Below are 23457 nucleotides of genomic sequence, written 5' to 3'. Positions count from 1 at the left end.
CTATATAAGGCTGAGGACAGGACTGTATCATGTCTTATCTGTGGAGCTGCCACAAACACGGTGCACTGAGTTTTGAGGAAGACTATTTCTGTCTGAAGAATGGGATAAAAGTCTACTCTAACCCATGGAATACTACTGTTAACCTTAATGGCATATATGTTTAAGGAATATCAAATGTGTTTAAGGAATATCAAAGTAATTGTTGTCTGCATTACTTTTCAAGGGTTCACAATTGAAATGCATTTTGTCCCAATTCAAGTATGCGTGAACTAAATTTTAAGGAACAGTTACCACAGAATTTACATGGGATTTGCATGTTTGAAAGTAGCTTAATGTGCATATGTTAAAATACATAAAATTTTATCATATCAGGTTCATTTCAATAATTTGAATTAGTCTTTTAATGGCTAAAATGGAAGCAAGTCATTTTCAATAAAACCTGCTGGTGTTGGGCCCCACTAATGAAAGCATTACACTGAAAAAGTCATATGTTCTTTTTGTGTATTGTACTGCAATGGGGCTTTGTCATCCATACTAGTTAGATCAGCCCACTTCACTACAGGCAGGGTTATGTAAATTTTAAAGCTTTCCTGGACACCAGGGTGCCAGCCCTTCCTTTTCAGTTTGGATAGCCCTGCTGCTGCAGTCAGGTACTAGATGAGCTTGCTCCACAGCAGACTTGTGAGAAAGCATGGAAAGTGAACAGAACTCTTCTAAAATGCCCAATACTCAGGGGCAGAGTTTTTTTTTAAAATACCACCAAGTCTGTCTGACCAACCTTCTTGGATCTGGGCACTGGACCATTGACGGGCCAATCAGATCTAACTGGGGTAGTGCCAATGGCACCTGTTGTTCCATTGGTGCCGCAGTTGGAGCCACTTGGAAAATCTAAATCTCCACAGGGGTAAGGAGTAGGAAAAATGATGCCAGAAATTGACAGCAGAATTGACAGTGACTCATGGATCATCTTGTGTGAGCTCTTTCTAAGGGGAACCTTGGGATCAGTACCAGGCCAATTTGGGCAGATGTTTACCCCCAAATGCCATTTTGGGGAGGACAAGTGCAGAACCTAATATGGTGCCTGCAATTCTGTTTCCCATCCTTTATGCCTAACAACAGGTGGAATGGACAGTTCAGTGGTGAAGCCCCAACCAGTTGGCTGCAGCCTTCCTAGGCTTCTTGCGAACACAAGGCAACCCGGAGCCTTACCATCGTTCCTCCTCAGCTGAGCTCAGATTTGCAGTGGGGAGGCAATCAATGGAAGGCGAGTCCCCAGAATCAGCCAGATTGCCCTGATCTGATGTGGGGGAGGAAGAACCAACTCTCCGGTCATTACCGTTCAGAACAAGAAGCCTCTGATGAGGAATCCTTCAGCGAAACTGAAACTCCCCGCTCCCAAAAGGTGTGAAAGAGACAGGTGTCATCTTCAAAGCTCTCTGTTAGGGATTGGAGCAATCCACCTTACCAGAGAACATCTCCTGATCAGAATCGGATAAAGAGGAAGGAGACTTATCTGAGGAGTCAGAGTTGCATGTCTCCTTCAGACTTTTTTCACGATCACTTTTACAGGTTGCTGCAAAAAGTAGTTGCAACTCTCAACAACTAGACTGAGGCAGCAGAACAAGGTACATCCAAGTCCCCAACACTGGACTCAAGAGGCTTTAAAACCCCTGCAAGATCCAAACAAGAATGCCCCTTCCCCGAAATATTTGACAAATAATAAAATCAGAATCAGCTAACTCAGGCAGCAACACTTCTGTAGGGACCATAGCAGAAAAGTTTTACAATTTAGGTCTCCATAGCAGATGCTCCGATAGTAGCACTGCATTCAGGCGTAATTCTATCCAAGGACAGGACTGTGCCCTCAAGGATCAAGTTGACAAGAAACATGAGACTGCCTTAAGAAGAACCCACGAAGCCATATCCTTAGTCATCAGAGCTTCAGCAGTCCTTTCACATTTTACCAGAACGGTCTGGTCATCTGACTGACAACATGATAAATGAACCAGACATAGACCCTCGTCTTATAAAACAACTTTATTGAAAATAAAAAGTGCAGTAGACTTTGCCTTAGACGCATCCCAGGATGTGGTCCAGTTCAACACCAGAGCACGAATAATGAACATCTTAGTATACAAAAAAAACTCTGGCTGAAGACTTGGAAAGTGGATCGGCTCACAAAAGCAAACTTGTCCTGGAAACGTTTTCAGGGAGGCGGCTGTTTGGAGATGCCAGTCTTCAGAAGGTCCTGATTGAGATCAAAAACAAAAAGAGGGCCATGCCATCGTCTTCAGCCGCTGCATCCAGTGGACTAATGGTAGAATGATTTTTCACTCTGGTTGAGCCTCCCAGGCTACACATTGCTGATAGGGGCCATTTTCCTGGCTGCAAAGCAAGTTTTTCTTAGCTCTTGCCTCCCCAGATACCGAGGACCTTAAAAAATGGTAGTTTTCAGAACACTAGGATCAGACAAGCAGTTCTTTCAGAACAAAGGAGATAGAAACCCTCCCTTCCAGGCCATGTCCTTTTGACTCCATAATAGGAGATACTCAGGTTCTGATCGCATTCCATCTCAGACTTATGGGGATTACCGCTATAAAATTTAATTCTAAAACACTATATCACAGCTATAAAATTTAATTCTAAAACATTCCGGTTTGCCTGTTCCAAAGTTTCCCAGCTCCCAAGTCAGAACAACAAGCAAAAATATTACAGGAGGAAATCAATCACCTGTTGGAGATTGGAGAAGTGGAATAGGTCCCAGAGGAGGAAGAATTCAAATGAGTGTCTTCTTCCCTATTTGTAGTATCTAAAAGGTCGGAGGGGGAGGGGGGATGGCAGGCGATATTAAACCCGAGAAAGCTAAACAGATGGGTAAGAAAATGGAAGTTCCTGAAAACCATCCTTCAAACAGTTCAAAGGCTTCACTGGACCTGACAGAAGCCTATCTTCACTATGCTTCAAGGAAGTACCTTGGTTTCACGTGGAGACTACAACATTTCCAATACATGTCCCTCCCCTTTGGCCTGTCATTTTCAACCAGAGTATATACAAAGGTCCTAATTACCCTCATAGTTATCCTATGCCAGCAGGAAATTAACCTATTTCCTTTCCTAGACAATATCCTAATGAGATCATCATCAAGACAGCAACTTATAGAGATCACAACATTTACATAGTCCTGCCTGTAGTACAGGGGGCAGGATCTAACCAGTATGGATGACTACACCCCAATGAAGAGAAAACACCCTCACTGTAAGTCCAACAGCATCCAAAGGGGAATTCTCACAAGCTGAATCAGGAGGCTGGAATATGCACTCTCTGGAAACAGAACCATCAGCAGCTTCATACTAGCAAAAGTTTCTATGCAGTGTGTCTGCATAGAATTGCCCAACAGACTGGATGTAATGTGAAGCCAGCATCATTTGAAGCAGTTGTGCAAACAATGCTAGCATGACCAGGATTCATCATCACGTCCTGAGGAATTTTCCTTTCTCTTATTTTGGGCAAGGGAGGGGGTGGGGGGCAACATTCAGCCTGATTAAGAGTTCTAGTGAACCTGAAGGCTTGCACGCTGCTATGTGACATTTGGTTGATTGTAATGAAGGTATTATGACGATTAGGTTTTGGGTTTCTGCATATAGTTGGTCTTTGTAAATCCCATTGTAGCCACTGAGGTTTAAGCAGTCTGGTTGTTCATTGGTTTGGTCATACTCCACATCGTAATGTAGCTTTGTGACGGGCATTCTATTCTTAATTCTTAGGCGATCTGCTGTTGCTCGTATCCAGGAACTCTTCAGAAAAAGAAAAGAAAGAAAAGAGATGGAAGAATTGGAAACCTTGAATATTAGACGTCCTCTAATAAAAATGGTTTATAAAGGTCATCGTAATTCCCGTACAATGGTACATTTTTCTTGCTAAGGTCATCTTTTGATCTGTGATAAGTATTTATTATGCATATATGCTATAGAAGAGAGATGATAATGAAATTGACAGTGTACACAGTTCTATCACAATGTATTGACTATACCACAAGATTTAAAAAAGAATGTTGCATAATTGATCTGATGGCACAGACTGCCCTAAACTCAGTTGTTTGTATAAAATAACAATCAAAAGGCTGTAATCTAATATTTATGTTGTCTAACTCAAACATGTATGTTTTAAAGCTATTTGTGTGCACAGTATATATAAAAAAGCACTACATGTGCTACTGGTAGTGTATGAATTTATCTTAACTAAAGTACATCATTCTGAACAGGATTTTTAAAAAATGTCTTTATTTGGGAAGAAGTGGGCATGTGTCAGTACCAACGTTCCCTGTAAACTGTGCACATGCGCACAGGTAAGGAGCCACCCGACAGGGGGAGCTCTGTCAGACAGCTCAGTTCCATACAGTGTTTTGTTAGCTCCATGCAGCAAGTGGGGATGATAGAAGGGCTATTGGTCAGCATCTATCAGTGGGATGGGAGAATCTAAGTACTGGGGCTCCACAGAGAATGTCAATTACAAGGTAAAAAAGGGAGAGACCAGATAAACTTACCTCACCAGCACACACTATTTTCTGTTCAAAGAAGCTTCCACCTACCCACCTACTTGGATGGTCACATGAATAAACACATCTGGGCATCCTTCGATTTTTTAAAAGAAGGATGGACATCCCTATAAACTTGAGGCACATACCTAGTCTGTTTATTGAGAATATAAGATCCCTGCTAGGTCATATAATGTACAGTCATGTTTCCCACAGTGTCAAGTCAGGTATCTGAGAAGGTCATGTACAGGTGATAAAGTCAATAGCGCCTTCCCACTGTTTGGCTTCTAAAATCTGGTATTCACAGGCATACTGCCTTTGAGCCTATAGGTTTCTGTTCAGCTGTCATGGTTAATAGCTCCTAGTAGACCCGTATCCTTTAAACCTATTAAAGCCAGTGGTCATCAACAAATGTTGCAGCATAAAGGAGTATATTGTGTAAATAAGTTATTTATGCCCTGAATCTACTGCTCATTTGTATCTTTAGACGACTCTAAGTTCTAATACTTACTTTTTGTCTGATTTTATAAATCTTTCTCGTGTTTCTTGAACTTTTTTATTTTAGAAATATGCAAACATTTCAAGTCATTCTAAACAGGGATGGTTCCGTAACACCCTAATCATTTGCCAATCTTTTTTTTTTACTTTCATTAGCTCTATGTTTTCACTTTTAAAATGGAGCAACCAACATTTCTCCTCATCTTTATTATAGATATGTCAGACACCATCAGCATGTGTATGAATGTAGGGGGCTCTGCCACACTACTTAATACTTCTTACATTAAACCTGATTTCCCATTTTGTTGCCCATATACCCATTTTGGAGACATCGTTGAAGATCACTTCAGTTTTGTGTTTTTACAAATGTGACAATTTGGTGTCATCTAAAAATCTGATTTCACATATTTATTCATCAATTATATACTACCAGTATACTATAGTTCCTACCCACTGCTCTCCATTTTAATAACTTTCTGCTCATTACTGCCTGCGCCTCCTGTTCCTTAACTACTTACCCATAAAAGAATTCACCCTGACGTACTGCAACCAGCAAAATTTTACTTGGGAATGCCAAAAAGCTAGTGGTATAGATTTTCCCTTGGGGTTTTGCCATCCAAGCTGCTTAGTTCATGTCTCCCAACTGTCCAGTCCCATGCATAGCAGTGAGCCAATGTCCATTTTGGTAGCAGGGAGCATTCCAGGGAAGAGTTGGGGGACAGAATTGTTGGCTAGTCCTCTGCTGCAGTCCACAAGCTGGATAGGAGGCCCTTTACCCTCAGCCCCAGTGGGCTCATTTTTGATGCTGGCTCCATCTTGCTCACCTTTTGCTGTTCAGTGGGCAAACTGGACTTTGTCCCCCTGGTCATTCCCTGGGTCCTGGCAGAGATGTTCATACAACAACAGGCCACTGCCTGACTGCCCGGGGGTTAAGGACTCCTGGTGAATCCCTTTTGTGGGCCAGTCAGATCAATGGGAGAAATGACTAATGCATGTGGACCCCACAGAAGCCCCTTCCCCACAGAAGGCCTCAGTGCTCATCCAGCTGCAAAGTCAGCATAATGCGGGAAAAGCAAAAAAGGCACAAAGACCTCTTTCCCCCACATGGATGCAGCTCATGATGTGTCTATTGAGGGGGTGGACTTAGAGGGTCTAGGACTGCCTTGGGAGGTGGATGAAATAATGCTGAATGCAAAGAGATAATCTACCAATTCTACCTGTGTGGCATTCAGAAATTGGTTTTCACCTAAGATTCTATGCCCACTGTCATTTTTCTCAAAGACAAATTGGCCTTTCTGTAGCTAGGACTTTGGAGGTTAGGACTTTGGCTCAATACATTGAGAAGATAGGTTGTAGCGCTCTCTGCTGTGCTGGAATAAAAGGGCTTCTGGTTACTGGCTAAGACGAGATGATTAAAACATTTTTAAAGGGGTCTCCCAAGTGTCTTCCCCTGTGGTTCACAGTCTCCCCCTGCCCCCAAATTTCTCTTTCTTTCCTCTGTTCACTGCTACTTTAAGTAGCACATTTATGTACTTGGGTATCATGTCTTGTCTGCTTTGTGTTTTCAATCTAAGTTTTGGTCTCTGATAATAGTGTTTGAAAAAAAATGTTTGCTTTCGTATTTTGTATTTGGTTTATGTAACTAATGCCTTGTTTTACATGTTTCCCCACTAAGAATGCCAGCCATAATTAACATGCCCTTAAGAATTGTAACTTATGTTTTCCTGTAGATAAAAGAAGCCAATTTCTGGGGTTCTAACTTTGTTATGAGTGGTTCAGATTGTGGCCATATTTTCATCTGGGATCGGCATACTGCTGAGCACTTGATGCTCCTGGAAGCAGATAACCACGTTGTGAACTGTCTACAGCCACATCCGTTTGACCCAAGTGAGTCGCTTTCTGTCTTCATCATACCTAATCTGACATAATTTGTGGGAATGTCATTGAAAGCTGGTTGTGTCACACAGCTGGTTCTGCCTAAACAATTAACCATTTTTTGAAAATAATGACTTGTGATTGAAGGGCCTTACTAATATATTAACTAGAAGAAAATGTCAGGTTGTAAAGCAGTCAACACTTTGTCAGTTCCAAAAATTGTTCCGTTAAAGAAGATGTCTACATGAGAGGATAAAGGTTTTCCTATAAGCTTGTATGTGTACCCCAAAATTAAATGGATCTTACTGATTTTCAGTATGTTTCTCTTTTTCACTTATCCATCACTGGTACTGAAAGAATTCATCTAGGCCCAGCAAATGCATGTCCTAGCTCATACTTGATTCTTACGAGCCTTGTTTGGACATAATGCTATTCTCTGCAGCCCAAGCATAATAGACAAGAGATGGAGTGTATAATGAATTATCACTGTGGGATTTAATTATTTTTTTACTGTTGCTCCAAAGATAAAAATAGTGATGCATGCACTCTTCAAGAATTAAATGAAATTAAAGCAAAAGGTTAGCATAATATGGAAGGCATTTTGAGGAGAAGGAGGTACCCTTGTTGGTACTTGGCATTTTTCTTGGAAAGGCTAGGTGAGTGTTTCAGTTTTGGTATAGTACAGCAGATTAGAGCTCTGTATAAAATATTTAACAGAAAGTAACAAATATTTTTAAAATTAGGAATGATACCAATACAGGAGCAGGGCTGTTAGGTGGCATTACTGTTCATGTCATTGCTAGTAATGGGAGACTCCCATGTTCATGATACTTGGCATTCTGCACAGCAGTCACAGTAGGCCCAGGCTGAACAAATCCACTTTCTTGGGGATAGTATATGACACATTCAGTTGGGGGAAAAAGGTGCTGTAGCACTGTCACCATATCTAGGAACAGGTGAACAAATGAATATTACTTAAAACTGTAAACTTTACATCATTTAACTATGGAAGCTAATTCAGTCAGTAAGTTTTGTTTGCTGAATAGTGAATTTCCTTTGGTGTCACACAGGAATCCCCGTGCTGAGGTTTTGTAAATATAAAGCTGATTTAAATTATCAATTGAAAGAAAAATTATTAATGGCCTTCAATTATTTAATTAATAGCTTTAACAAAAATTGAAAATGCTGGTTGCTTCCACGCTTGCTTTCTTCCCTCATATTGACTCCATTTACTTGCACATTTTTTTCTTAATTTTTTTCTTGTCTCCCCAACCATTTTTTCCAGATGACTTAAAAAAATTTTAAACGTCAGTTTGTAGTGAGTTTTAGCACCTCCATTGTAGTTGTGCAACCGTTCTTTCAGATGTGAAGTGACATACAGTTGTTTTACATGTGGCTTGCGATATCCAGGATGTATAATCAAAACTTATGTAAAGCCTGCTGGCTTTACATCTAGTCGAGCATATTGCTTCATAGAGCAGTCAGCTGGTTTCTGTGGAGGAAGAGAAGTTGGAGGAAGGCTATTTGGAGGATGGTTGGATTCCCCCTTCCGCCCCCCCCCCCCTTGACTTCATAGATGTATGTTTGAAATCTAAAGGTGAGCAGTCCTATATTTAACAGGATGTGTAGAGGTACAGCTAACTGGCCACCTCTCAACGTGGGTGAGGATTTGGGGAGCACATATGACTCAGAGGCAAAAAGTTGAATAAAATATTTTTTATATGATTGAGCATAGGTGCTGATCTTTCAAATAAAATATGGGAGTATGATGGCAATAAGGTCAATTGCATGATGGCAAGCAGCATCAAAATGATTGAAAAAATTAAAATAGGAAGGTAAAATATATCCATGGTAGCGTAGCTTTCATTTCCAAAGCAAGCAAAGTGAAAGACAAAAGAAATTGCTGATAAACTCTATCTGGCTAGAACTGGAAGCATCGTGATTGGCTAAGATTGCAGGCAGAAAAAAAGGTTAGGTGGTATGAATATAGAAAGACAATTATAGAGAAGCTACAGGACAGGTGGATCAAACAGACCAATCATAGGTTAGTGCCAATTAACAAGACCGGATAGTGAGAATCATTTACCGCGTGCAGGGACTTGAAAGAGCTCGTTGAAGTTTCAGCCGTTAGGGAAACTTCCCACAACTGGGCTGTGACCTTCAGCCAAAACTGCTACTCAGTATCAGGTCGAGTGAGCTGGGAGAAAGCCAAAGACATAGGATTATTGTGAGAACCATTTCAGCAAAACCTGTTTCAAAATGGGTTCAGTTAGGCTAACACAGACAATTTCTCCACAGGATGGTTGACTGAAAATGGTAAAGTTTGAATAAAAGGAGAGGAGACAATAAAGCCTTTCAATATTGTCTCCTCAAATCTCTCTGTGTTTGTATTTGTGAACTTAGCAGTGAAGAAAATAAAAACTTACAGCATCTTCCTAATATATTTTAAAACAATTGCTTAGTTCTAGCTTCATCGGGCATTGATTATGATATAAAAATCTGGTCACCACTAGAAGAGTCCAAGATTTTTAATCGCAAGCTTGCTGATGAGGTAAGATTTACATTTTGCTGTATCAACACTGATATTTCCCCAAAATTTCTTCTTTCTTCTGAAAGAAGTACAACAAAGTGACTTTTGTCAGAGCTTTTGACAGTATCTTTAGCAATGCTGAACTTGCTTGGGTGGGAAGTAGTTGATATTTTCTCCACATATCTAACACCAGTATGCAACTAGGAACAAAACATTTATTTCATAAATGAACACCACAGAGAGATCAGTTGATAGGATGTGATTTCTTCATCAGTGGAACATAAAGTTGAAAATTAAGATCCTTGTAGCTCAGATAGAAATGTTATTAAATGTAAATAACGATATACAAACAAACTGTCCTGGAATCAGTTTTCAGTATCATATACACCACTAAACTGGCAAGAACTATATGTATCACAGAAGTCTTATCTTGAGTAATGCAAAATTTTAGAGAATGTAATATAAAAGACTTCTGCCTGCATGGTTAATCTGACTCTAAAAAAAAGTACAAGCCCACTCTCAAGCAAATAACAGGAGACAGCTAAGATAAGATCTTTTCTGTAGTGTACATCTGGGTACATAGAAGAAATAGTTGCTCTTCTGCCTTTTATGTTCATCAAGTACCCCTGCCCCACTTTTTTTTTGTCCTGTAGGTTATTACTCGAAATGAATTAATGCTGGAAGAAACCAGAAACACAATCACTGTTCCAGCTTCTTTCATGTTAAGGATGTTGGCATCTCTGAACCACATAAGAGCAGGTGAGATGATTGTAGACACCCTTCTGACTGACTTCATTTCTTACCTAAGGGATTATTTCTATACAGTTTTTCTACCCATTTTTTTTTATAAGCTGACTGCTTTCTCAGGCCCTGCAAAGGTTTTATGAAGCCAGTTCTATATCTCTACTCTGTCTCTCAATTTTGAATAGTACTGCTCCAGAGCAAGTTAGCCAATCTATTGATTATCCCCAACTGCTGTGCAAAGTTTTGCTGAAGCTTCTGCTCAGAATCTGTAATGGTTATTACTATTTGTCCACCTAATTAAGCTGTCACTTCAGCATTTATTTATGCAGATATTTTGCCCCACTTTTCTCCATCTATGAGACCCAAAGCAGCTATTTTCACCAGAATCGGTCCTACCAATTCTATGTATTTCTGTTTGGTTTATTGGCATGGTGCGCCACACAAAAATTGTGAGAAATGTTATACAATTTTGGTTTTCAAAACTACGAAAACTGCCTGGAATGCTTTGCCGTTTAAACATTTCCCTTTCTGTCTTGTAGATCGCCTGGAAGGTGACAGATCTGAAGGGTCTGGCCAAGAAAATGAAAATGAAGATGAAGAGTAATTGGCTCTTCTTTGAACACACCTAGACGCCATGAAATTTGTATAAGTCATGAATTATATTTTTCTTTACAAAGCTTTAGTGCAATTTAAAGGTTTTTCTTTTGGGTAACTGACCATTTTGATTTTGAATGATTGTGTGCATGACTTGCAAGAGTGTGTAAGTAAAATAAGCAAAATATTTTTAAAATGTTTTGCCATGTATGAGGAGTGCTAGAAAATGTGAAGTGCAATATTTTCCCTTAACTTGCAAACATGGGGGGCTTGGATCAATGTTTAAAATAACTTACCTTATAGTAAAAACGTTGGTTCAAATAAATTTATATACCTGCTATTTGCATGTTTGTTGCTTTCTATTAAAAGATGTGGTTGTTTTACATTTGCATCTGTCTTTTCAATTGCTATATAGAATCATAGAGTTGGAAGAGACCCCAAGGGCCATCAAGTCCAACCCCTTGCAATGCAGGAATACACAATCAAAGCACTCCTGACAGATGGCCATCCAGCCTCTGTTTAAAAACCTCCAAAGTAGGAGACTCTACCACACTCCAAGGTAGTCCATTAAACAGATGGTCTGCCAGCACTTTCACCTTGAACCCATTATTCCTGGTCTTAGTCTCTGGAGCAGCAGAAAACAAGCTTGCTCCCTCACCAACATGACATCCCTTCAATTATCTAAACATGGCTATCATGTCACCTCTTAACCTTCTGTTCACCAAACTAAGTCTCTCTTCATAGGGCATGGATTCCTGACCTTTTACCATTTTGGTTGCCCCCCTCTGGACCCCTTCCAGCTTATCAATATTCTTCTTGAATTGCGGTGTCCAGAACTGTACACAATATTCCAGGTGAGGTCTAACCAATGCAGAATAGAGAGGTACAATTACATCCCTCGATCTAGACACTATCCTCCTATTGATACAGCCCAGAATCACATTGGCTTTCTTGGCTGCCATATCACACTGTTGATTCATGTTCAGTTTGTGGTCTACTAAGACTCCCAGATCCCTTTCGCATGCAGTGTTGTCAAGCCAGGTGTCACCCATCCTATATCTGTGCATTTCATTTTTTCTGCCTAAATGTAGAATCTTACATTTGTTTCTGTTGAAATTAATTTTATTAGTTTTGGCACAGCTCTCTAATTTGTCCAGGTCATTTTGAATTCTGACTCTGTCCTCTGGGGTATTAGCTACCCCTCCTATTTTGGTGTCATCTGCAAATTTGATTAGCATGCTTTCTATTCCATCATCCAAATCATTGATGAAAATATTGAATAGCACTGGGCCCAGGACAGAACTCTGGCACTCCACTAGCCACTTCTCTCCACAATGAAGATGAGCCATTGATGAGCACCCCTGCAAGTGATTTTGTGGAGCTTGGGAATGCATTCTTAAGTAGCCTAGAAACAGTCAGCTGCCTTGAAAGACCATGAAGTTAGAGACCTCAGTTTGTTTTACTGATTTTGGGTATTCACTTTTAGGTGAGTATGTTCAGATGCTTTGTACTCTGGTTTTGCAGTTCAGAAGCAAATTCCCCTGCAGCACACTGGGGTTGGGGCACATCGCAACCTGCTGCACTCTTGATCACGCTGGAAAAAACATTTGGTCTATGCTGGAAAAATATAGCTCCATGCAATTGAACGGCACTATAGAATATAGTAAAAAGATAAATCTGAAGTAGCCCTCGGGTCTCAGCTGCTTCTACCTAGTCCTTCATTAGGGACCACTCTCTTTTTGATTATTGCCAGACTCCGAGCTTTGGGAGCAGAACCAGCTGAATATTGTTTGAGTTATTTTTCTCCCAAACGCCTTAGTTATATTCATCTGCCATTATCCTTCCATCCTTCAGCCTGAAAGGTCTTAATACTCTCCAACCTTGCAAGTTACCATGGCAACACCCGGTCAAATGCAAGACTTCATTCTGTGACTGTGAAGCAGCTAAGGATTTTAAAAGCCAAAAATGAGTACCAGATATTGTTGTATCTGAGAAGCACTGTCATCTTTCAAAGATCTGAGCATATTTCTGAATTAGAGATTACAGCTGTTCCTTGCTTAGATGAATGTTGGGTTGAGACTACTGAGATGGCAGTCATATGATTGTCTATTGTTGCATTCTGTTTGCAGATATGATAGCAACTTTTCCCATCTTAATTTAAACAAAATAATGAATTGTTCTGTACATCATTTACACTATATTCCTCTGCAGAGTTATTCAAATCTGTTGAAATCAAATGGCTTAAAGTACCTCTGAATGGCACCATTAAACTATGCAACAAATATATGCATGTCTGTTGCATATAGTTGGGAAATCTTTCCTTAACATGTAGAGCTGAAATATCTCCTTCCACAGGAACATGATTCAGCACGAGTGAAGCCTTCCATTAGTGGAACAATCAGCAGGTTTTGATTGATTAACAGTGTATTGGCTCCAGGAAAAAAAAATATTTCCCCCAATTTTTGCTGTTTGTGGAGACAGAAGCTGTTCTGCCCCACAAGTGAATCTGTTTTTGGTGCCCTGTACTTGGCTAGGATAGAGTGGGGGAGACACAAGCCAGGTTCACAGTTTAACAATAGGTTTATTAAGAGAATTAAGACCCTAATTCCTCCCTTGGGTCTACCTAAATCAGAGTACTTGCTTGTCTTGAGCAGATTTGAAGCTGTAGACTGTGTCTTCTCTTGGCTGCTTTCAAGAAAGTCAACTGTGTCTTGCTTCCTTTCAGTTCTTTCAGCCCTTGTCTGGTTCTAATTGCTGTTAACCTTAACTTGTGCTCTATGGACCACCATATACATCACGAATATTCCAGTCTCCAGCTACCCTTGGCACCTCGCTCTGACTGACTGGCAAGAGCTAAAACAGAAGATTGCTGGGTAAAGAGGGAAGACTGCGTCCTGGGAAAATGTCTTAAAGGGATAGGGGCTAACTGAAATTCCCTCCCTTAGAAGACTTAATGGCGAAATAACAAAAGCCTCTGTGGGGGCATGACAGAAGCCATGCTGGAGAACAGATAGCCAAGACTAGATAAGCTCTGAGTCTGTCTTTTAGTAGGGAATGACAATAGATTGTATGGGGTTTTCTTTTTTACTTTTTGCTTGACTTTTTTCTTTTCCTCTGTTTTAAAGGGGGCAGGGGGAAGTATTGTTTAGTTTCAAAACTGTTGAGGTCTTGTTAATCATCCAAGGTTCAGACATGAGATTTAACAAGGGAATCAAATACCTAGTTGCCATAGTAGGACAACTTCAATTAAATCTCAGACTGGCAACTGGTGTGGTACAGTAGTTAGAGTGTCAGACTATGATCTCAGAGACCCAGGGCCAAATTTGCACTCTTGTCATAGAAGCTTGCTGGGTGACTTTGGGCCAGTTATACACACAGCCTGGCCCATCTCAGAGTTTTTGTGAGGGTAAAAGAGGAGAGGAGAATGATACAAGCGCTTTGGTCCCCATTGGGTTGGGGTGGGGGAAGTAACCAAAAAACCAGGAATACTCGTCTCACTCCACAGGGGTAGAGACCAGAGGATGGTACTTGCTAGTTGGTTCCTTTCTGTTGCCGAAAGCGAAACCTTTTGATTTCCTGCAAGTAGGATATTAGAACAGGGAGAAATGCAATTTATGTTGCTTCCTGACATACCTAGCAAACAGCTATATTAGGGGGATTCTGTTCTAGGGCTCTAGATGGCTTAATTATGGGATCAGATATCTCTTCTATCTTAGCAAGGTAAGCAGTGCTCACGTTAGCAAAGGGAGTGTGTATGTGTGTGTGTTAAGTGCTGTCAAGTCACGTCTGATGTAGGGTGACCCGCAAAATGATTGATTGTTAACAGCCTTGCTCAGGTCTTGCAAACTGAGGGATGTGGCTTCCTTGATTGCATCAATCTATCTCATGCTGGGTCTTCCAGTTTTTCTGCTGCCTTCAACTTTCCCTGACATCATTGTCTTTTTCAGTGATTCTTGTCTTCCCATAGTGTGACCAGAATATGGTAGCCTCAGTTGAATCATATTAGCTTCTAGGAAGCTATGCCTCTCCCCCAGCTCTGTCACCCTTCAAGAGTCTTCTGGTCCATTATATCAGGAGTCTGCCTTCATTGTAAACATTGATCCATGTGTTTTTAATGCAATTCTCCAAGGAAGTCACAATATCCTCTGTTGCTGACAGTTTCAGCAAAGTGTGTTGACTTGAAACCCCAGGGAATGTTACAAGGGGTATAATGCTTACGAACAATGATAAAATCATATGAATAATCCGTCTCAACCATGATGGTCTCTCTGACTTAAAAATCTCAAAGCACAACTACACAGAGTAGTACTCTTCAAAAACGAACTGATAGTACCTGCTAGTACAAGTGCAGAAGCCTCCTGAACTGAACCTTAGGCTGTGTTCTATTCCTATCTAGGTCTATTCAGAAATGTAAGAATTGTTGTCTGCTTGTGTGCCTGCACATGTGCACACAGAAGAGCATGTGCTTGACAGGCAATAGCTCCACCCATCCTGAGCTTTGGACACTTCAGTGCCACTCAATCAAAAATAACCACTGAGGTTATGGTAAGGGAACCGGGGGGGGGGGGGGGGGGGGGGGGGGGGGAGCACAAACAATTTCAGCCCTGATTCTGTCATACGTTATGCGAAAACATTCCACAGTAAACACAAGAAGTACAGAAGCCCTGTGCAGATGTGAAAGAGTGTGTTCCCTCCAACGTCCATAACTTTAGCCAAAGATCTGCAGGAACCCCTGAATGTACAGAAGTGTAACATGTGGGCTCTTGCACTACAAAAAGCAGAATTACTCCTTACTTGGAAAAGCTTGTATATGTATATTTGTATTGTTTCCTGAAGTAGTGGCAGGAGGGGGTCCAGTGCCAACAGAGGAAATCCCACTCCCCTCTACATACATATAATGACAGTTCTTTTTAAACATATGCCCAGGCTGGTAGAGTTCCTTCTGTGTGTGTTTAAGATGGACTTCGACACTAGCTTACTCCCATCCTTTGAGTCAGTTAAAATATATGCTGAAAGCCCATACCTTAAAAATGGTGAAGGGGATGGGAAAGGGTCCTTGTTGCACAAAGATGCTCTGTGCTAAGTGGCGTTTTATAAATGTTAAATGCTAAAAAGCTCTCATTCAGGCAACCGTTAGGAAATGCAAGCAGACTAACTGTGTGACCCAACCTTACTTTTTGGATCAGTACTGTACAGGGTCACAAAAGTCAGAGGAAATGGAAATGGGATTACCTCTCTAGCCTGCAAACTGCCTTTCATCCAATAATATCCTGAATTATCTGGACTGGAATAGAAAATTTTACCTCTCACTGCATCAGAGGAATAAAGACAGTTTCAAATTCTCTGGCAGATTTTCAGAAAGGTAATTCACTGTGTAAAATAGTAACAAAAAGTCACGTTACTTAAGAGAATGCATTTTTAATGAGTAAAAACTCAAAATCTGAACAGGCTCTCTGAGGGGCAGGATCATGCAATACTGCCCCCAAGCGGAGGCCACATGAAAGTGTCAGGTTGTTGCATCTGGGACAGTGAGGTCACAAGGATGAATCTGTGCCACAAGGCTTCTTTCCAGGTTGCTGCCAGGAATAATTGATTGTAACAAAAATAATCCACGAGGTAGTGGTGGTGGGAGAATGGTCCATATGGTGGCACGCACGGTACCCAGTCACAGGGTGACTGGCAATCTGAAAGACTGCTTATGAGGTTGTTAAAAATTCCTTGTGGGATTATCTGCAGGAGATCTGTGTTTAGGATTTCTTGCTTTACAAAAAGTTTTAGGTAATCCCATGAGATTGCTTTGAAGACTTGCTAAGAAGTGCTGTGGGTATTTGTGGGGGAAGGTGTTTTAATCCTTTCATTCTGTTTGTTTTCCTCTTGTAATGCCCCTCCCGCTGCTTTCTTGAAGTTAACAACAAATACCATGCCTTCTTTTTTCTCCTTCACCAAACACAGAAAGTATGTGGGGGAGAGGGGCAGGGTTTGTGCAACTCAATCTGGAACAGTAAACACAGTTGCACAAATGTGGCTGGCAGTCAAATTGAATGTTTTCATACTTTTACTAAACTACTAATATTTACAAAATGTGCAATAGAGTTCAGTGTAATATGAGCTTCATTCAAATTTGAAATCAACAGTTCTCTTTAGACTGGTCACAAATTCCAGGAACCAGGTCTATAAGTAGATGTATGCAGTCTGAATTGTTCAGCTAATTGTAACATAGAGACCAAAAAAGACTAAGAGAAGCTCTATCCCTGCTGAATGATGGAAGTAGTTTATTGAGAGGACACCTGAGTCCCATTGGAAACACCATGAACCTCCAAAGATTTCTTTGAAGCCAATGAGAATACCAGAAACCGGCCAGCTTGTGGATTTTCTATATTATATTAGAGACTCTTGCAGTTAGCTGAACAATTCAGACTATATACATCTATTTATAGACGTGGTTACCAGGCTTATATGTTGCTTATATGTTGCTTATACGTTGAGCTCTATAGTACATTTTGCAAATATTAGCAGTTTAGTAAAAGTGTGAAAGTATTCAGTCAATTTGACTGCTAGCTGCATTTGTGCAATCGCTTTATTAGTAGTTTAGAAAAAGTGTGAAAGTATTTAGTCAATTAAACTGCTAGCCGCCTTTGTGCAATCATGTTTACTGCCTTCTTCTCCTGGCAGCTTAGTTTTAGGAGTGATTTACATGAGGTTAATCACCTCTTTCCCAGTGCTACCTCTCTGCAGCTACATGAGGTTGCTAATTTTAGAAGGTAAAAGATCCTAGTGTTGCAACTCTCTTTTCATATCTAGCTTGGCTTTCAGAACTGTTTCACATTGAAATATCATTGTGTAACAGCAATGATTTATAGCTGGATTTGCAGGATGGACAAGGCAGTCAGCTGCCTATGATTCCTACCGTGCCGTGCTAGAGGTCTGAGGAACATCCAGTGATGTCTGGATGCAGCCCAAATTTACTCTGCTGATCAGCATATGATCCTTTTGTTCACACACATGGGCAACAATCCTGGGTGAATTGGCACACCCAGAATTCAGAACAGCGTGTATGAATCACTGGTATGCAGTTTCCCGGCTAGTCACAGAAGAGGATTACTGGAGAACAGCACGTGTAATCTGCATGAGGTATTCTGCTGCAGTAAGTTTCTTTGTTTCCCCCCCTCTTGTAGTAGGAATCAGCTATTAACTTGAACCAAGGAAAAGCTTCTTTCACTAAGCTTTCACAACGCTAACATCTCATGCAGCTTGGAGCACAGACAGGGTATTCATTGCCATATATTATAGCTCAGACACTGCTCAAAATTACATAATTTCTGCTAGAATCCTGCTTGATATTGGGAACTGGGCACACCACACCATTTCTGATAGTGACGGCAATTGCAGTTTGGACAAATTTGTCGCCGAGCATTCAACCTCCCCGCCCCCTTCACAATTTCATTTAGATACATGGCCTGCCTTCCATGTTTCTTAGCATCTGGCAGTACTGAGAGATTGTAACCTACTTAAGAACAGCTGTGAGAATATATTGTGTACAAAAGAACAGCACGCCTTCTCTTGTTCTGAGCACTTTTTCTGGCTCTATACTTCTGGCTCAGGGGTAGGGAACCTGCGGCTCTCCAGATGTTCAGGAACTACAATTCCCATCAGCCTCTGTCAGCATGGCCAATTGGCATCACATGGGGGCCAATTGGCCATGCTGGCAGGGGCTGATGGGAATTGTAGTTCCTGAACATCTGGAGAGCCGCAGGTTCCCTACCCCTGTTCTGGCTCTATACTTCTGCCTTGTGGCCTCTAGTGCTAGTTGTTGATACAAAACAAACAGCTTCCCCAGGCTCATTTTTAACACTTCAAAATATGTTATGTTCTTAAAACCTCAACAACAGCATAACATGAAGCAGGCATATAAAACCTCAGAAAATTATTTGTTATACCCAGCTGGGTTGCCTGCCTTGGCTTGTGAGGTTAGTAAAAGGATGCACACTCCCTTTTGGAACATGGATTTTTTTAAGGATAGTTGATACTGTTCAAGTGACTGATAGCAACAGGTGGTCTATATTTCAAATCAATCTTCTCAATAAAAGCGAAGGGTTTTGGGTGTGTGTGTGTGTGTGTGTGTGTGTGTGTACATTTCTCCAAATGGCTGAAGCTCAAATCATTGCCAGGCAGTTGAACTCACTAAAAATGAGACATTTGGGTAATATGTTTGCGTTTCCCCAGAAACGCCCTTAATATTATATTGTCAGCTTACTTGCATCTGGCACTCTCTTTACACTCACAACATCTGAATCCGTTCGTGTCTATTTAATGGTAATGACATACGCTGGAAGGAGCGCAACCTGGTTTATAGCTTCGTACACAGCTCCTAGATGGTCACTCCATTTTCCCAACGCAGAAACTTTGTTTTAAAATAGCAGATATTACACTTTCTCCCTACTTACTGCACTTTCTAGCATAGTCAGTAAATGAAATTTAGGGATGAAGTTAATTCAATGATTGCGCTTGCTAAAGCAGAGCAATGAGGAGTTTCAGATTATGAAGAAAAATATGAGGAGTCCACAAGGTCCTGCCCCCACCTTGAGTCTGGCCACAACAGGGACCCTGTTTGAAAGCGGCTCCAAGCCAGGAATGGCTCCTGGTCAGACCCGGGTGTCTCCCTTCATTTATTGCCACTGCAGCTGGGCTCAGAGCATCTCCTTGGGTCTGTTGCCCTTGCAGCCGGGCCCAGAGTGGCTCCTGGCACTCACTTCTGCCAGCTCTGCAGAATCAAGATAAGCATGCTGTCTGTATATAACTTTTATTTTGAGGTGAGTTTAACCTTCCCTCATGAGGTTTTTTTTTTAGGATTTCAGATATATATTTTTTCTTACTGGAGGGGGGAATCTAAATGCAGAAGAAAATCTGTTTAGTGTCAGTATGGCCCCAATCCGTGGATTTAAATATCTGAGGATGAGGGCCACATCACTGTTAAGATATATGGGGCGTTTTCCCACTTACCTTCTGCCCCGCGCTACTGTAGCCAAGTAGCGCGGGGTCCCCCAGCACTCCCCACTACAGGGGCGGCAACAACGCAGCCGCCCCAACGCGCGCCAGAAATAGCCCGGGCGCGCACCAGAAATGACGTGCGCTGAGAGTAGCGCGCGGCATAGGGGGCTATGAGTAAGTGGGGAAACGCTCTTCGATAGCTTCACAAAATATTTGCTCTATCTCAGCTATTTTTGTCTTTTGTACTAACTTTGGTTATGAGAGAAGGCATATATACAGTGTGTAAATGTGAAGCTACAGTATGAGAAACTCAGAATGTATCAGAGAGAGATGGGGGTGGGTGGGTGGCGGGAGCTTGCTGTGTGATCCCTGAGTGGATTCCTCCTCTCTTTAAAAACTACTCATTTGAGCCACACAAAGCCTCAGTCACATTGCATAGGGACATGGATGTCTTTAATGCTCTTTAGAGATATAACATGCTCATGGAGAGAAATATATTTGTACTGATAGTTCCTTGCTGCTCCATGGGACAACCACCCTCACAGATATAGAATTACCAGTAAAATTAGAAATGCCTTGTTTCTTCCCTCCAGAACTCTACAGGGCTGCCTGTCAACTGTGACTTGATGATGTATATACAATACAATAAGATACACATGAAATACATGAATTCCATTTTCTTGCAATGTTCTCAGTGGCATGAGTGTTATAAGATACCCAATCTCCTGAACAGCTCTGATGTGCTCTTTTGTGAAACTGTTGCAAATTTTATACTGGAAATTAGTAATTTTAACTGTATTTCTTAACCTTGTTTTGTTTTAAAATTTTGTCCTGTTTTATATGCCAATAAAGGCTTGTGTTGTTGTGGCTCGTCACAGTTCTTCAGAACTCTCTCAGCCCCACAAGGTGTCTGCTGTGGGGAGAGGAAGGGAAAGGAATTTGTAAGCCCCCTTGAGTCTCCTTACGGGAGAGAAAGGGGGGTACGAATCCAAATTCTTCTGTTCTGCTAATAGCTGAGTTTAGCTAAAAAATGGGTCAGATCTGTGGATGCCATAATGTCTAGCTTGACCCACAATAGACAGACACAAGGGTGATATCAGCAAACCTTGGGGCAACTGGTAGGGGCCACAGCTGCTGAACCCCTGCCTGCTTGCTTGTGAGCTCTCTAACACCTGCACTTTTGGCTGCACATGCTTTCCACTGCTGCTGGGAAAAAGTATGTGGGTGGCAGACCTGGAGGTCAAGGCAGTGGCATTCCTAGACACACAAGTTGCTTAGTGCCCCTAAGAAAGGCTGTGGACAGAGTGGGTGACTGTAAGTATGGGAAGACTTGCTAGTAAATGAGGTAAGGACACACAGGTATGAGGAAAGAGGGACCTGAGCACTCTACCCAGCCCCCCCAGCCCCAGGAACTGGGTCCTGGGAAGAGGAGCAGAGAAACAGGAAGGAAAAGAATGTGAAAGCTGACCTCAGAAACATTAGAACAGGGAGTATATGGCTGGGGGGAGCACAAACAGGAGAAAAGAACCTGAAAAGGAATAACGAATGTGTGTGGAAATGATCAGGAAGCAGGGCAGCAAGCAGCACTATAGAATACAGTACGATGCCTTAATTTCATAAGATTTTCTAGAGGCTTTTCCAGTGTTGATACCCTGCTCATAAAATATCTTCCCGAGGTTAATGTTCCAAGCCTTCAGGCTTCTCATACAGGATTGTCAACTCTGTGTTGAGAAATTTATTGGAGAATTTGGGGGCGGAGCCTGAGGATAGGCCTCAGAGAGGTACAATGCCATAGGGTCCTCCCTCTAAAGCCGCCATTTTCTCCAGAGAAATGGATCTCTGTATTCTGGAGATCAGTTGTAACTCAGGAAGATCTCCAAGACACACTTGGATGTTGGCAACCCTAACATCTTATTCTCCCAGGCCATTCTGTGAATATAACAGGTCTTTCAGTGCAGCTTTCTGCTTTTTTTCTGTTGTTTTTATATCTTGCATGTTGGAGTTCAGCATAACTGTCATTTCCAATCTCATTTTGATATCTGTTTAAAATTGTTGACCTGCCCTATGTCTATATGTGGGGGAAACAATGAATTAAACTAAGTAATTATTTGTGGAATAAATTTGTTTCTCCCCCACCCCCAAGGGGGGATGAGAACTGTCACATTCTATTATGTTGTTCTGAAAAGCTAAGCATTATGAGCTTTGAGCTTTGCTTGGGTAAAAAGTGAAGGGATAAAGCTAAGAAAACATTTTAATGGCAGCACATAGCCAGATGTTCAATTTTAATTGTGTATATTTGCTTTAGAAACAACAGAGAGTTAGATGACTAACCCATTACAAACATTGTCCATTAACCTGCTTTTCCCCCTCAGTGTTGAAAACATCTCTCAGGAATCATTACAACTAAACAATAAACCTGTTTCCTTTAATGGAAATCCATATGATACTCTGGTACCCTTTTCTCTTCAGGGGAAAAAATAATAAGTGATAAGATGGGCAAATAGCTTAAAAGTACATAAGGATCCTCAAAAATCAATTAATATTCTTATACAAAACTAGCAGACCTGACCACACGTTGCTGTGGCAATTGTCATTCTCATCACAGTCCACAACCCACACAGATGTCCATGCAGGTCCAATGATCCCCAGCATAGCCTTTTGGGGTGGTCAAATGGAATCCCTCTTTCCCTTTTCAATGCACATTGTTATATTGTGCTTGTTTTTTTAGTATAAGGTAACCCTTCCCATTCCACAACGGAGCTGTCCAGAGTGCGAATCCCGCTGTCCATGAGGCTGGTTGACACGCACAGTCCTGGCTTGGTTAAGGCAGAACTGGGGCAAGCAGGCTATCCCAGTCAGGCAGCAGAGGCAGGGTGGTGAGGTGCTCAGATCGAGGCCAGCTCCCTGGGTTCTTAAAGGGCCACGTTCAAAAAGAAGTGGAGTCGGTAGTGTTGGTTTGCCCCCCACCCCGTGGATTTTCTTAGAAGAAAAAGGCAAACTCCAGCTTGCTTTTTGTAAAAGAGAGCTGTGGCGAATATGGGTGAGGAAGTGGGTAAGTGGTGGTTGGATGTGTCGTAGCAGTGGGTGAGGAACAGAAAGTGAAAGTTACCTGCATGTGAGGGGAGGGGGAACCCTACCTGACATCTCACTTGGCAAAGTGTGTATGTGTTTCACTTCCACTCATATTACCTAACAGTATTACCTATTTACTGTTTTCACTGCTCATCTCTGCCCATCTGCACGAACATCCTAAGCCCTCATCCCAAGCCCTCAGGCCACAGACAGACAGGCTGCACGAACATTCTAAGGGTGACAGTTAAACACAAACAGCTTCATGGCCTGGTGCACCAGGAAAAAGACATTTTACCTGGCTCAGATATGGACTTTCGGTGGTTTGAAGGTCCGATTACCTGCCCGCAACAGGGAGGGACATCCTGTGAAAATTTGGGGGCGATCCATCCAGCAGCTTCTGAGGGAGACCATCAGGGACAAACATACTGTTAGATTTTTATATATATAGATTTATATATTTCTTCCTGTCTTGAAGATGGAATAGCTGGACATGCTCAAAGCATATGTTTAAGAGACACATACTGTACCGTATGTTACAACGCCAACAATTAGTCGCTGTACTTGGTCCTTTACTAAGAAGGCACTGTGGTATCCAGTATATCCTAAACACAATTTTTGTTGT

General features: G+C 41.5%; 1 protein-coding gene across 3 annotated transcripts in view; it reads left to right on the top strand.

Moving 5' to 3' along the window:
• Positions 1-11158, top strand: part of DCAF6 (DDB1 and CUL4 associated factor 6) — a 63247-nt gene extending 52089 nt beyond the window's left edge. For all 3 annotated transcript variants that reach the window (XM_048493005.1, XM_048493004.1, XM_048493003.1), the window contains 5 exons: positions 3765-3903; positions 6763-6919; positions 9370-9458; positions 10091-10196; positions 10721-11158. In XM_048493005.1, coding sequence (XP_048348962.1) covers positions 3765-3903; positions 6763-6919; positions 9370-9458; positions 10091-10196; positions 10721-10785 — 556 coding nt within the window. In that variant the 3' untranslated portion in view covers positions 10786-11158. The remainder of the gene's footprint in view (positions 1-3764; positions 3904-6762; positions 6920-9369; positions 9459-10090; positions 10197-10720) is intronic.
• The last annotated feature ends 12299 nt before the right edge of the window (positions 11159-23457 follow it).

Source organism: Sphaerodactylus townsendi, linkage group LG04, assembly GCF_021028975.2.
Source record: "Sphaerodactylus townsendi isolate TG3544 linkage group LG04, MPM_Stown_v2.3, whole genome shotgun sequence".
In the NCBI taxonomy this organism is placed as follows: Eukaryota; Metazoa; Chordata; class Lepidosauria; order Squamata; family Sphaerodactylidae; genus Sphaerodactylus; species Sphaerodactylus townsendi.
This window is presented reverse-complemented; position numbering and strand designations above follow the sequence as displayed.